Raw genomic sequence first — 12,775 nt, 5'->3', positions numbered from 1 at the left:
CCTTCTCCCTCTCTCTGCTCCTACTCACACTTTTCTTTCCCTCCTGCCATGGTCACTCCTAGTTTTTTTTAGCTTTCTTGTTACCTTTATCATCTGCAATCACTCAAATAATTATTTATTTCTTAATAATCTAAAATAAAACAAAGTTATCCTGCCCAGCCTCCCTTCAAACTCAAATAAAACAAAATTATCCTGCCCAGACCCCCCTCAAACTCCTCCCTCAGCTAAACTGAAGCATTTGCTTAAAAATATTGGTAAATTTGCATTTGAGCCCAACAAAAAGCACCTTTAATGTATTTTGGACCTCCCTGGTGTATTTGAAGGTGTTTTACAGATCCAGAGTGTTCCAGACTGTGGTTTCAACGACCCACATGGGGAAAAGAGGAATATATTAATGTTCCAGCACCTAGAAAATTCATTAATATGCACCAAAGGCCATCAATTAATGCTCTGTGTGTGTGCCAATATTTGCTTTATCACCAGGAACAAGCAGGAAAGTCTTTACAAACCTCCACAAAGCCAAAACTTCTGCAGATGCTCTTTCTGGTTCAGTCTCCCTTCCCTTTGCAAATCTTGCAATCTAAGACTGAAGTTGACTGAACCAACCTCCAAACCAGCACAGTTTTATCAGCCAAAAAACACAATCTGGTTCCCATTTCTGTGTCAAGGCTGCATCCTTTTTGGGGGCTGTGAAAACTATTGTTTTGAAAAGATTATAGAGTGAATCGCAGACTGGTGTGGGTTGGAAGGAGACCTTTAAATACCCTCCAGTCCAACCCCCTGCCAGACATTTCAGTCACTTAACTAGACAGAAAATTTGACTTTTAAAGTACCAAAATGTGGGTACCAAAAGCTGGTCCCAAACTCAGATACGAGGCAGAAGTTCCACCTTGTTGGTGGAAAGCACAAAATGACAAGAACAGCAAAAAAAAAAAATCTATTATCAGGAAACTCAACTGGAAATTGGTTAGTAACAGTAACAACAAAAATGTCAAAATTACCAGGGGTGTTCCAGGAAAAGAAAAACAGCAGGGGCACATTTGAGCAGAGGAATCAGAAGTGAGAAATCTGGAGAACTGGTAGGAAAAATCCAAATGGTGGTCAAGGCTGAGCTATTTTTTCTCCAGATTTTCTCTCTCTGGGACACAACCCTGGCAGGTTTCAGACAATAACCCAGGTGAGGAGATGACTGTAGGAAAAAAATAAGTCCTTTGGAATAAATGCTCTAGAAAAAATGTAGTATTTTCTGCAGACAGATGATTAAACAAGGTGGTTTACCTGCCCACAACCATAAAGGTTTACAGGAAACAAGAACAAAAGAACAGAACCAAAACTGATGGAGGTTCAGAGGCCATTCCCAGCACAGCTACTGAAGGGCTCTCCACAAATTGTCCTTTAAGCATCACAAACACAACAGGAATATCATCAAATGATTATAATCAAAGGAAAACCAAGGGCAACACTTGAGGAATGGCAAAGGAGTGACTGCAGTGAGGGCAAACCCCAAAGGGCTCTGACTGTGAGAGCTGCAACACAACAGGCAAGTGCAAAGGACTCCCCAAAACAGTGAACAGGAAATAAAGAAAAGTGATTCAGAATCCTCTGGGGAAGGTTCAGCACCAAGAGCAAACTGGGTTTCATTCCATGGGTAAAGGGCAGTTTGTAGCACAGTCTCCTTTTTCAGTGATGGGTTTCTGGTGCCAGTGCAAAGTCTGATTTCAAACCTTCTCTTTGCAACTGATAAGAACTAACCCAAACTTCCCACTCAATCTGAAAATATATCAGGGTTGGGGTTTTTTGTACAAAAGCAGAAACCACCCATAATCTTTGAATTATTTGCTATTAACTAATCTGGTAAAGGGACTGGAGTTGGACCAAGGGTTGGACTTGATGATCTCAGAGGTCTTTCCAACCCAATCCATTCTATGATTCTATGGATGTGGCACTGAGTGAGAATCCACCACATCTGGATCCAACCCCACTGTGAGAATCCACCACATCTTGATCCAACCCCACTGTGATCACCAGCCCAGGGCACAGAGTGCCCTGGGCTGGTGATCACAGTGGGGTTGGATCAAGGGTTGGACTTGATGATCTCAGAGGTCTTTTCCAACCCAATCCATTCTATGATTCTGTGAATACAACAATAGAGTGAGAATAATGACCCTTATAGATTGTTCATGTCTCAGATATCTCAGCTTCTAAAGCAAAGGTGTGAAGGAAGGTTTTTTCCAACCAAAATATCCTTTCCATCCATAACTACACTGCCTGGAGTAAGACAATTTCCTGTAAGAGCAGCATTTCCATCTCTGTGACACACACTCTTATTCACAAACAGTTACTCTTACAGGGAGAAAAATAATCATAAATAGTTTTGGAAGTTGGAAACACTTTAAAAAAATCACTTCTTACAGTGGTTTTTAATTTAAACATTTAAAGCAAGTAACAATCACATTGTAGTTAAACACAGTAATAATACAGAGAAATTTGAAGACTTGACAGTCTTTCTCCACACCCAGAGTGATTAAACTCTTAATTGGAAAGGTGTGGCCCAGAATTAGTCTTACAGCTCTAAGAAGATTTGCTTCAACTGCTCAGCCTTTGAATGGCTGTGTAGAGGATTATCCTGAAAAGCAAATATTTTCCTGTAGGCAGAGACACAAATCCTGTGCATTGTCTGGATTGATGCATCAAACAGACATAAAACATCTCAAGGGCCTCTTGTAGAAGAGGAGAGATACAACACTGGCCAGAGAGCACAAAACAAAGCTGTAAACTAATTTTTCTGACTCAGAGAAGAAGGTTTAATGTTATTTTGCTAATTAACAGTGTGTAGCTGTACCAGTGGAACTGTTGGTGCTCACAGTTCAGGTGGTGCCTTAAAGCATCTCTTAATCACTTTCTGAGACACAAGGATTGCTTTAGACACCTCACAATGATAATTCTGACCAGCATTAGCATCAGAAAAGGTTATCCATAAAATTGTGATTACCCTGAGAATAAAATGAACCTAAAATACCCCTTAATTTATTTTAGATCAAATGTCATTTTTATTCCTTTCCTCAGATTATAGGGAAATGTATGACATACTGAAAAGTTTAAAACCAGATCCCAGGGTTATCCCATGAGCAAAAAAGCCAGAGAGCTGTTCAGATGTCCCTCAGTGGGGGTTTAGAGGATGCCACAACTCATGTATGACTTTACATCCTTACCCAGAGGATCCAATGCTTTTGCACACACCCAGCAGAGGCCGTTTCTCAGCGAAATTATCACATTTCTGAGCACCTGGTGGGAGGGAGAACAAGAAATGAGCAAGAGCAAAGCACTGTGCACTGTTTGTGTTCCCTCCCCAGGGGCAGGTGGGGGCCCAAACTCCCAGCCTGTGCCAGGGCAGTGCTGCAAACACCAGCAAGTTCCACCAGCAGGAGATTCAAGCCTTTATCAAAGAAACCTCTCCCAGGGGAAACGCAGCTCTGGCACCAGCTCTGACCTCTTTTTGAGGGGGGTTTCCCCAGGTGGCACCAGCACAGCCCAGGTTGGCACAGATCAGCTGCTGGCACAGCATTCCCAGCCCTGCCAGAGCATTCCCAGCCATGGCACAGCAACCTCAGCCTTGCCACAGCAATCCCAGTCTTGGTACAGCTCTGCCAGCCCTGGCACGGCATTCCCGGCCCTGCCACGGCAATCCCAGCCCTGGCACGGCAATCCCAGCCCTGGCACGGCATTCCCAGTCCAGGCACGGCATTCCCAGCCCTGGCACGGCATTCCCAGCCCTGGCACGGCAATCCCAGCCCTGGCACGGCATTCCCAGCCCTGGCACGGCATTCCCAGCCCTGGCACGGCAATCTCAGACACGGCACGGCAATCCCAGCCCTGCCATGGCAATCCCAGCCACAGCACAGCATTCCCCGGCCCTGGCACAGCAATCCCAGCCCTGGCACGGCAGTCCCAGCCCTGGCACGGCAACCCCAGTCTTGGGTACAGCTCTGCCAGCCCTGGCACAGTAATCCCAGCTCTGGCACGCCATTCCCAGCCCTGGCACTGAGGGTGGGATGCAAACCAGCCCCTGGTGCCACCTCCTGCCAGCACAGCCACTGCTTCAGACACCACACCTCTGGAACGGGGATTTTAAGAGTTTGGGGAACTTTGCTTTACTGCTGCATAAACAGAAATAAAACTAAAACCGGGTTCAAAACCTCTCACTTCTGCCTGTGAATGGTGTTTTACTGAATTCCAGGCCAGGTTTCTGCCCGACTTAAACAGCAGAATAACAACCAGCACCACCACTGCTAAATTTCCTCTGCTTCCTTTCAACCTTTGCCTTCCTCAGTATCTTTCTATAGGTCTGTATGTGTGTGGTGAATAAAGGAATTCCATTTTTTCTAGTCCATTTTACACCAAACCCTTTGATCTCTAAAGAATATGAGTGACAGAGTCTGCTCAAAACTTAATTCTCAAGCACTGTTGTACAGCACTAAATCATTTCTTCAGAAAGGCACAACAATTAACAATATACATTTCCACACAGCAGACTCTGTTAATTATTAATAACTCAGGCACATGCACTTAATTTGTAACAAACAGTGTTCAGGTCTCTCATCTGTACAGGGAGAAGTTCTCCCTCCTACACATTTGGGTATTTCGAAAGTCAAATGGCTCCCATCAATAATTCCACCATCAACAATAGCTTTTCAAACAGCCAAATGTGTTTTGCTTTTATTCCTATTATTTCAAGGCCTTCTGGGAGTCAAAGCTGTGCTGTATGTGCTGACCTGTAAATTGATAAATGAAATTTAGAGTCTCCCAATTTGCTGCCAAAGCAATTGTTGCCCTCAGTGCAAGATGAACTCCCTTTGTTCTGTTCCCTCTGCAGGAATTGCTGATCCCCAGCACTTCTGATGCTGATTTAAGTGGGGCCAGGATTTCACCTGAAGTGTTTAACTCCACTTCTTTTAGGGTTTAATTTCAGATTTATTAGAGACATGAATTCATACAGAATCATAGAATGGATTGGGTTGGAAAAGACCTCCAAGATCATCAAGTCCAACCCTTGATCCAAGCCCACTGTGATCACCAGCCCAGGGCACAGAGTGCCCTGGGCTGGTGATCACAGTGGGCTAGGATCAAGATGTGGTGGATTCTCACTCAGTGCCACATCCATAGAATCAGAGAATGGATTGGGTTGGAAAGACCTCCAAGATCATCCAGTCCAACCCTTGGTCCAACTCCAGTCCCTTTACCAGATCATGGCACTCAGTGCCACGGCCAAGCTCAGCTGAAAAACCTCCAGGGATGGGGAATCCACCCCCTCTCTGGGCAGCCCATTCCAATGCCTGAGCACTCTCTCTGCAAAGAAGTTTTTTCTGCTCTCAACTTCAATTTCCCCTGGCAGAGCTTGAGCCCATCGTGCCCCCTTGTCCTATTGCTGAGTGCCTGGGAGAAGAGACCAACCCCCACCTGGCCAGAACTTCCCTTCAGGCAGTTCCAGACAGTGCTGAGGTCACCTCTGAGCCTCCTCTTCTCCAGGCTGAACACCCCCAGCTTCCCTCAGCCTCTCCCCACAGCACTTGTGCTCCAGTCCCTTCTCCAGCCTCGTTGCTCTTCTCTGGACCTTTCTCTGTTCCTTTATGTCTAGTTCTCAGTTTAACAGCAAGGCAGGGCAGGGAAGGTGGTGGGGAGTGCAGGGAAACAAGTGCCCAAAATCCAAAGCAATGCCAGTTTTAATCCCCCCCCCCCAGCACAGATTTGCAAAATTTCTCCAACAGGTGCTTAAACTTCTGATTTCAGCCCATAATGACCGAGCCCCTCATTTAAAAAAAAATCCATTTTCTCCTGCAAATACCTTTAGAATGTAAATATTAATTCTGTGGGAAAGGATGATTGTGGTGAGGACCTGGAGGGCATTAAATCAGGTTAAGAGCTGCCCCAGCCCTGGGATTGCACAGAACACCATGTGCTTAATGGAGGCAGCAACATCTCCAGCTCCATGGAGGGGTTTAATCCTCCAAGTTGTGCTGGATTAATTCTCATTTGTCAAATTGTGTTTATTTGCATGTGCCACGGGCACACACCTGCTGCTCACACAGTGTTTAACAAAATGCAGGGGATGATGGAAATGAAAAGCAGCTCCCTAAATCCCCCCAAATACAAAAAGTATTGAAATCCTGTTGCAAAGTCTTTTTCTTAAACTCCTTTTATTCTAAATGCTTTTAATTCTGTCATATAACACTGCAGCATTTATAAAATGCTGGAAATCCTGACAAATCACACAATTAAAGTAATGAAAACTGCCCTTCCTGCCAACAAGGCACCACCTTATCTACAGCTCCATTTAGCTAAATGATATATGTTTGGGGGTTTTTTTAATCTAACTTCAGTCAGGAGACTTAAAATTGAAAAAAATACATCTGTGGCTAAAGGAAATGTCACACAAATCAACATTTAGAACTTTGTGAAGTCAAAAGGTTATCCACACATCAGCTCAAAGCAGCTCATGCTCTGTCCTGATGGAACTGTGAGCAGAGATCTCAGGGGCTGCTGAGGCTCCCCAAAATGCCAATAAACAACAGCAAAACCAGCACATCTTCCTGCAGAATAGAAATGAAACCCAGTGGTTCTCACAGGAACTCAAAGGCTGCTCAAAGCTCTGAAAATCTCCCTCATTTCCCATGAGCAAGAAGGGGGTGCATTTCACCCTGAGCTGTTCAGCAATGGCATAAATGCACCATGGAGGGTATTTTTCTGGTCTAACTGCACCCACCAGGGTCCAGCACAGCCACTGCACAGTGCAGAGCATCTCCTGCTCCACTAAACCCCTCTGATTCTCACCCAGCCCCAGAAAATCCCGTTGCCTTTGTGGTGCTGCCCCACACCAGGGCAGCAGGTGACCAGTGCCAGGGAATGCTGAGGCCACAGGGCTGGAATTCCCTCTGCAGGCCTTTCAGTCCCTGTTTTCCTGCTGCTTTTCATGAGTGGGGGGGGTCATTAAAAATAAAATATCTTTCCTAACATTCCTTAATCCCTCTCATTTGGTGTCTGCTTTTTTACTGAACACAAATACAAAAAAAACCCCTGAAACAGAAGTGATGATGCTCAAGTCAGACCTAAAAACAGTGTGTGAATTCTTTCCTCAGCTCCAGGGCAGCATCCATAAATTTTCCATTTCCTGCAGAGAGAAACTAAATGCCTTACTCCATATCCTGCCTGAGCAGTGGTGCTGTCACTGCTGTCCTCACCCCAGAAACTCAGGTGCTCCTTCAGGATTGATGTGACCATCAGGTTATTGCACCTCCCTGAACTCCCAGTATCCCCCAATCCCTCTCCAGCACCTGCACCACACCACCTGTTTTTAACATTCCAAAGAAGTTATAACCCTAAAACCCCCTTTCAGCTCGTTATTTCCAGATCTGCCTCCTCCTCAGGCCCATCCCATTTCCCAGAGAAGGCAGCAGAGTTAAAAACACACCCCTGGCAGCTCTGTCAGACACAGCTCTGCAGAAAACTGGGGGTTCTTTGTTACCTGCACAGTTTTAGTCTCCAAAATACACCCCTGGCAGCTCTGTCAGACACAGCCCTGCATGTCTGCACAAAATTGGGGGTTCTTCTTTACCTATACAAGTTTTGTCTCTGATAATTATGTACCTTCTCCATGAAAAATCAGTTTTAAAATGACCTTGAAGCATTTGCTAGAGATCAATGTTTCTGGAGTCCCCCATTAACTGAAGGTGGATAGAAATATTTTATTTGGATTGAATCCTGTTTGGAAAAGAATAAATTAAAAGACCTCTTAGTCTAACTGGGTGAGAGCTGAAGGTGTGCTGGGCTAAAAGCACTGACATGATGTGGCCAGAACTGAAATGGTGGCAACAGGTCAGTCAAAAGTTTCAAAGCAATTGGTATTTTACAGTGTCGTGCTCCAAAATCCTTCCCTGCAGTATCCCTGGAAGTCTTAACTTGCTGTGCTGGGCAATTCCAGTCTGTAATTTCTCTAACCCACAGACATTCATTATGCCAGGAGAGCCCACAGAGCAGGCAGAGCAGCAGAACTCAAACACACCCACACAACCCAAGGGCTGCTTGTTCAGACCCTGAGCTCAGTCTGGCCTTGGGGGAGTTAAAAGAAAACCACAACCCACCCAAGTGGCTGAACCTGCACCAGCCTCCCCTCTGCCCCCTCAGAGAGCAGCCCAAACACTGCTCTGGGTGTACCTGCACAGGAACCTGACTCAGCTTTTGAGGTTCCAGTGGTATTTCATCGACATCAGAGATGGGGCAGTGCAGAACAGCCACAAATCTGCTGCAAAATCCCAACTTTCCACAGGGTTCAGGAGCTCTGCTTTCTTTTATTTCCTTTCTTGTTTGTTTCCCCCCCCCTTATCAGTCCATTTGACTAAACAGCCAAACTCACTGAGAGCTGCAGGGCTATAATACCATGTTTCTGTAAGCAGCATAATCTAGAAAATGGCAATAAATTAATTCAGCTGGCTGGGGGAATTTATTTTCATAATACTGAGACATGGAAAGAGGTTTTGCAGCCAGGGACTGATCTGAACTTCCCCACCCAAGCCTGTCCCATGTCCCTCTCCCCAGGAGTCACCACACACGGTGCTGCTCCTCAGCTTTCACAGAATCACAGAATCATCGAATTGATTGGGTTGGAAAAGACCTCTGAGATCATCAAGTCCAACCCTTGGGCCAACTCCAGTCCCTTTACCAGATCATGGCACTCAGTGCCACGGCCAAGCTCAGCTGAAAAACCTCCAGGGATGGGGAATCCACCCCCTCTCTGGGCAGCCCATTCCAATGCCTGAGCACTCTCTCTGCAAAGAACTTTTTTCTCATCTCCAACTTCAATTTCCCCTGGCAGAGCTTGAGCCCATCGTGCCCCCTTGTCCTATTGCTGAGTGCCTGGGAGAAGAGACCAACCCCCACCTGGCCAGAACTTCCCTTCAGGCAGTTCCAGACAGTGCTGAGGTCACCTCTGAGCCTCCTCTTCTCCAGGCTGAACACCCCCAGCTCCCTCAGCCTCTCCCCACAGCACTTGTGCTCCAGTCCCTTCTCCAGCCTCGTTGCTCTTCTCTGGCCCCGCTCCAGCCCCTCAATCTCTTTCCTCAACTGAGGGGCCCAGAACTGAACACAACACTCAAGGTGTGGCCTCCCCAAGGCAGAGTCCAGGGGAAGGGTCACTGCCCTGGGCCTGCTGGCCACGCTATTTTTGATACAGGCCAGGATCCCATTGGCCTTCTTGGCCACCTGGGCACACTGTTGGCTCCTGTTGAGCTTCCTGGGGGATTTTTCAACAGTGCAGCTCTACCTGAACAAACGGGACAGCCCAAGGCAAAGCAGGGATTTGGCTGCAAAACGACCTGGGGTAAGGAATGCAAAATGGGAGGCTGGAGCAATGACTTCAGAAAGCATCAATATTCTGATTTTGAAGGTAAAAGAACAGCAAAGACAACTGAAGTAAATGTAAATTATTTCCTCAGCGCTGATTTTACAAGTGTAGCTGCAACAGACCCCAAAATGAAGTCAAAACACAACACCTTTTAAAAACTAATAGGAGAGTTCTGTATCTTTTTATGAGTGACTTCACAGGTCAAAGAACATGAACATCCAGAGTCTATAGAGTCTACTTATACAGCTAAATAAGTCAGATTTTTAATTTTTAAAGTTTCTGTGAGTATCACAGGAGAGAAAAAGCCACAAGATGTGGGAGGAGCTAAGACAGAATATTTAACAATACACAGAACTCAGCTGAGGATTATTTCAATCCTACAAGTAGTTATTCCCATGGTCAGTAACCTCAGAAAATGGGAAAGCATCACCTAGAGGAAGTGGGGGAAAAATCAGAAACCATGCTGAGCAAACAATATGGATAATGAGATTTGTGTGGCTGAACAGCCATGGGGGTGTCACAGGGGAACTTTGAGAGCACTCACACCACAGATTTGCCTCAAAGTGGAGCAGGGAGCTCAAACACCCTGCTCTGTGCTGGGTTCTTTCACTACAATGATGCTCCCAACTGTGGTTTCCCCTTCACAGAAATTTAGGTGAATTTAACTGGCAGAGCTCCAGTTTTGTTTTTCATCTCCCTCTGGGTGTTCTCTCCCTTCTAACAGTCTCAGAGGTGCCATCAATTTGTCTGCAAACACATCTTTGCACCTTTGCTGTATCCTAAGGAAAATCCATGCCCAGAACACCAAGCACCTGGACACGTGTAAATAAAACTGACCTGCAGCTCGGCAGGAGATCTGGAGGGGCAGGAGAGCCAGGCCAGGTCAGAGGCTGTGCCAAGGATGGCTCAGCAGATCCCATGCCTGGGGCACAACAGGGCTCAGGATGCTTGTTCCTAACACTGAGATATTCTCACAGTCCAAACATCAGCTCTGCAAGCCCAAAATGTGGTCACAGTGCAAAGCTCCAGTCCCCCAAAAGGCCATTTATACTGTAACCTGCACAGAGTAACTGCAGCCATGCCCACTGCTGAGGGCACTGTGGGTATGACCTGACCACAGAGAAGGGGCAAGAGCCACGTTTTTAGCATTGTTTGCAGAAATCTGTCCATTTTTCATGGCCAGGCTGCACACCAACCACTGCCACGGCCACTGGGACATCAAAGCTCTGCAGGGCTGGGCCAGGGCAGGTCTTGCCTGGTTTGTTGGCTCAGCCAGAACCTGCCCAAAGAGCACAGCAGAGCTGCCAGGTCAGAGTGGGCACTGAGCTGTGCCAGCCTGGCACGGCCCCTGAGCAAACAGAGCTGCCCAGAGCCCAGCTGGCAGCAGGCAGGGCAGCCCCAGAGCTGCCCCAGCACCCAGCACCTGCCCCAGAGCTGCTCCAGAGCTGCCCCAGCACCCAGCACCTGCCCCAGAGCTGCTCCAGAGCTGCCTCAGCACCCAGCACCTGCCCCAGAGCTGTCCCAGCACTCAGCACCTGCCCCAGAGCTGCTCCAGCACCCAGCTCCTGCCCCAGAGCTGCTCCAGAGCTGCCTCAGCACCCAGCACCTGCCCCAGAGCTGCTCCAGAGCTGCCCCAGCACCCAGCACCTGCCCCAGAGCTCAGATTCTGCCCCAGAGCTGCCGCAGCACCCAGCACCTGCCCCAGAGCTGCTCCAGAGCTGCCTCAGCACCTAGCACCTGCCCCAGAGCTGTCCCAGCACTCAGCACCTGCCCCAGAGCTGTCCCAGCACTCAGCACCTGCCCCAGAGCTGCCCCAGCACCCAGCACCTGCCCCAGAGCTGCTCCAGAGCTGCCTCAGCACTCAGCACCTGCCCCAGAGCTGTCCCAGCACTCAGCACCTGCCCCAGAGCTGTCCCAGCACTCAGCACCTGCCCCAGAGCTGCCCCAGCACTCAGCACCTGCCCCAGAGCTGCCCCAGCACACCCAAAACCGCCCCAGCACACCCAGCCCCTGTCCCAGCCGAGTGGAGCAGCCTCCCCTCAGTGACCCTCCCGAACACTGCCCCGTCCTGCCCCCGGCGCAGAAGGAGCTCCCATCAAAGCACGACCGGTTTGGAACAAAACACCTGACAAACCATTAAGTTCTGCTACTGTAAAGCCACCAAGCCAAAGGCAGGAGCTTGCCTTTCACACCTGGGAATGAGCTGCTTATCACACACCGAGATCTGCCTTCAGGAACGTGCCAAATCCATCCACTGAGACACTCCCACTCTCAATAATTGCCTTTTTACAGCTTCACAGTAAAACAGTGTTCGAGCCTGCTGATGGCAATCAGCTTCTCCTTTACAAACTCCTTTTATTTTGTTCAGAATCATTAAAGCTCATGTGTTAGTTATCCAAGGCCTCTTATTACAGCTTTACTTTTATCTGATTCCAGATACTGGTCAATGATACATTCATGTACTTTTAATCAAAGATTTATTTAAAGCAAGCCATGTAAAAAGAGACCAAAACATGTTTTTAAAAGGTTTGGCTTAATTTAATATCAGCTAATTTGAATAGTTTTGTAATGGAACAACCACCATTGTCAGATGCTAAATATGTGGAATTTAGAGACAGGAGTTCATGAGCAGTGTGACTGAACTGAAAAACCAGAGAGCACTATTTTGCTGTCAGAAAAAACAGAACTTCCAGGTTCTTCAATTAATTTAATTAATTCTCATTTCCATTTTTATTTTTCTTTCTTCTTTTTTCCCCCCTCTGAGAGAGGAAGGGGCACAGACATCCATTACTTAGTGACACACATAACAGCAAAAGAACAATAAAAAATAGAACAAAAGGCACAATATACTTGGAGGGTGTTTTACTTTAGGTTATTTTAACCTTCAGTAGTTACAGACCCACATATACCTTGTATATTCCTCTGCTCAGGAGATCAGTGAGACAATATATAATGTGTCCATTAAACCTTTAACTTCCTTCATTTACTTCCTTTGAAACACACAAAAATATTATAATTTATTCTTTTTAAATAAACAGATTTTAGGCTCCTTTTCTTAGTTGACTAATTAATTCCTAATATATCACTAAAATCTGTCATCCAGCATAACCCCAAAACACCTTGGTCACACTGGACATGAAATCATGGAACCAATTCAAACCAGACCCCTGGAGCTTTGAGACTTTTCAAAAGTCTACAATTACATTGGGTTTGGATTTAATTTGAATTATTCTTAAGGGATTTGTTTGTTGCACAGTTGCTTGAGTTTCTCAGCAAACTCTTCCAGGGTTAACTCAATTTCTGGAGCAATCCTCTTAAATTAAGCAGCTTGGCTTGGGCCTTGATGAACCAGGGGCAGAGAGAATCACAGAATGGATTGGG

At 46.7% G+C, this 12,775-nt stretch overlaps 1 protein-coding gene across 7 annotated transcripts in view; it reads right to left on the bottom strand.

The window, feature by feature from the left end:
• Positions 1-12,775, bottom strand: part of BCAS3 (BCAS3 microtubule associated cell migration factor) — a 341,997-nt gene that overhangs the window by 310,058 nt on the left and 19,164 nt on the right. For all 7 annotated transcript variants that reach the window (XR_011699536.1, XM_071575029.1, XM_071575030.1 and 4 more), the window contains exon 7: positions 3,213-3,285. Coding sequence is in view for 6 of the 7 variants with exons in the window: in XM_071575029.1 (XP_071431130.1) it covers positions 3,213-3,285 (73 nt within the window). In the remaining variant the exon portion in view is untranslated. The remainder of the gene's footprint in view (positions 1-3,212; positions 3,286-12,775) is intronic.

This window comes from Pithys albifrons, chromosome 21, assembly GCF_047495875.1.
Source record: "Pithys albifrons albifrons isolate INPA30051 chromosome 21, PitAlb_v1, whole genome shotgun sequence".
NCBI lineage: Eukaryota > Metazoa > Chordata > Aves > Passeriformes > Thamnophilidae > Pithys > Pithys albifrons.
The sequence above is the reverse complement of the archived record's forward strand: the minus strand, read 5'-3'. Positions and strand labels throughout refer to the sequence as shown.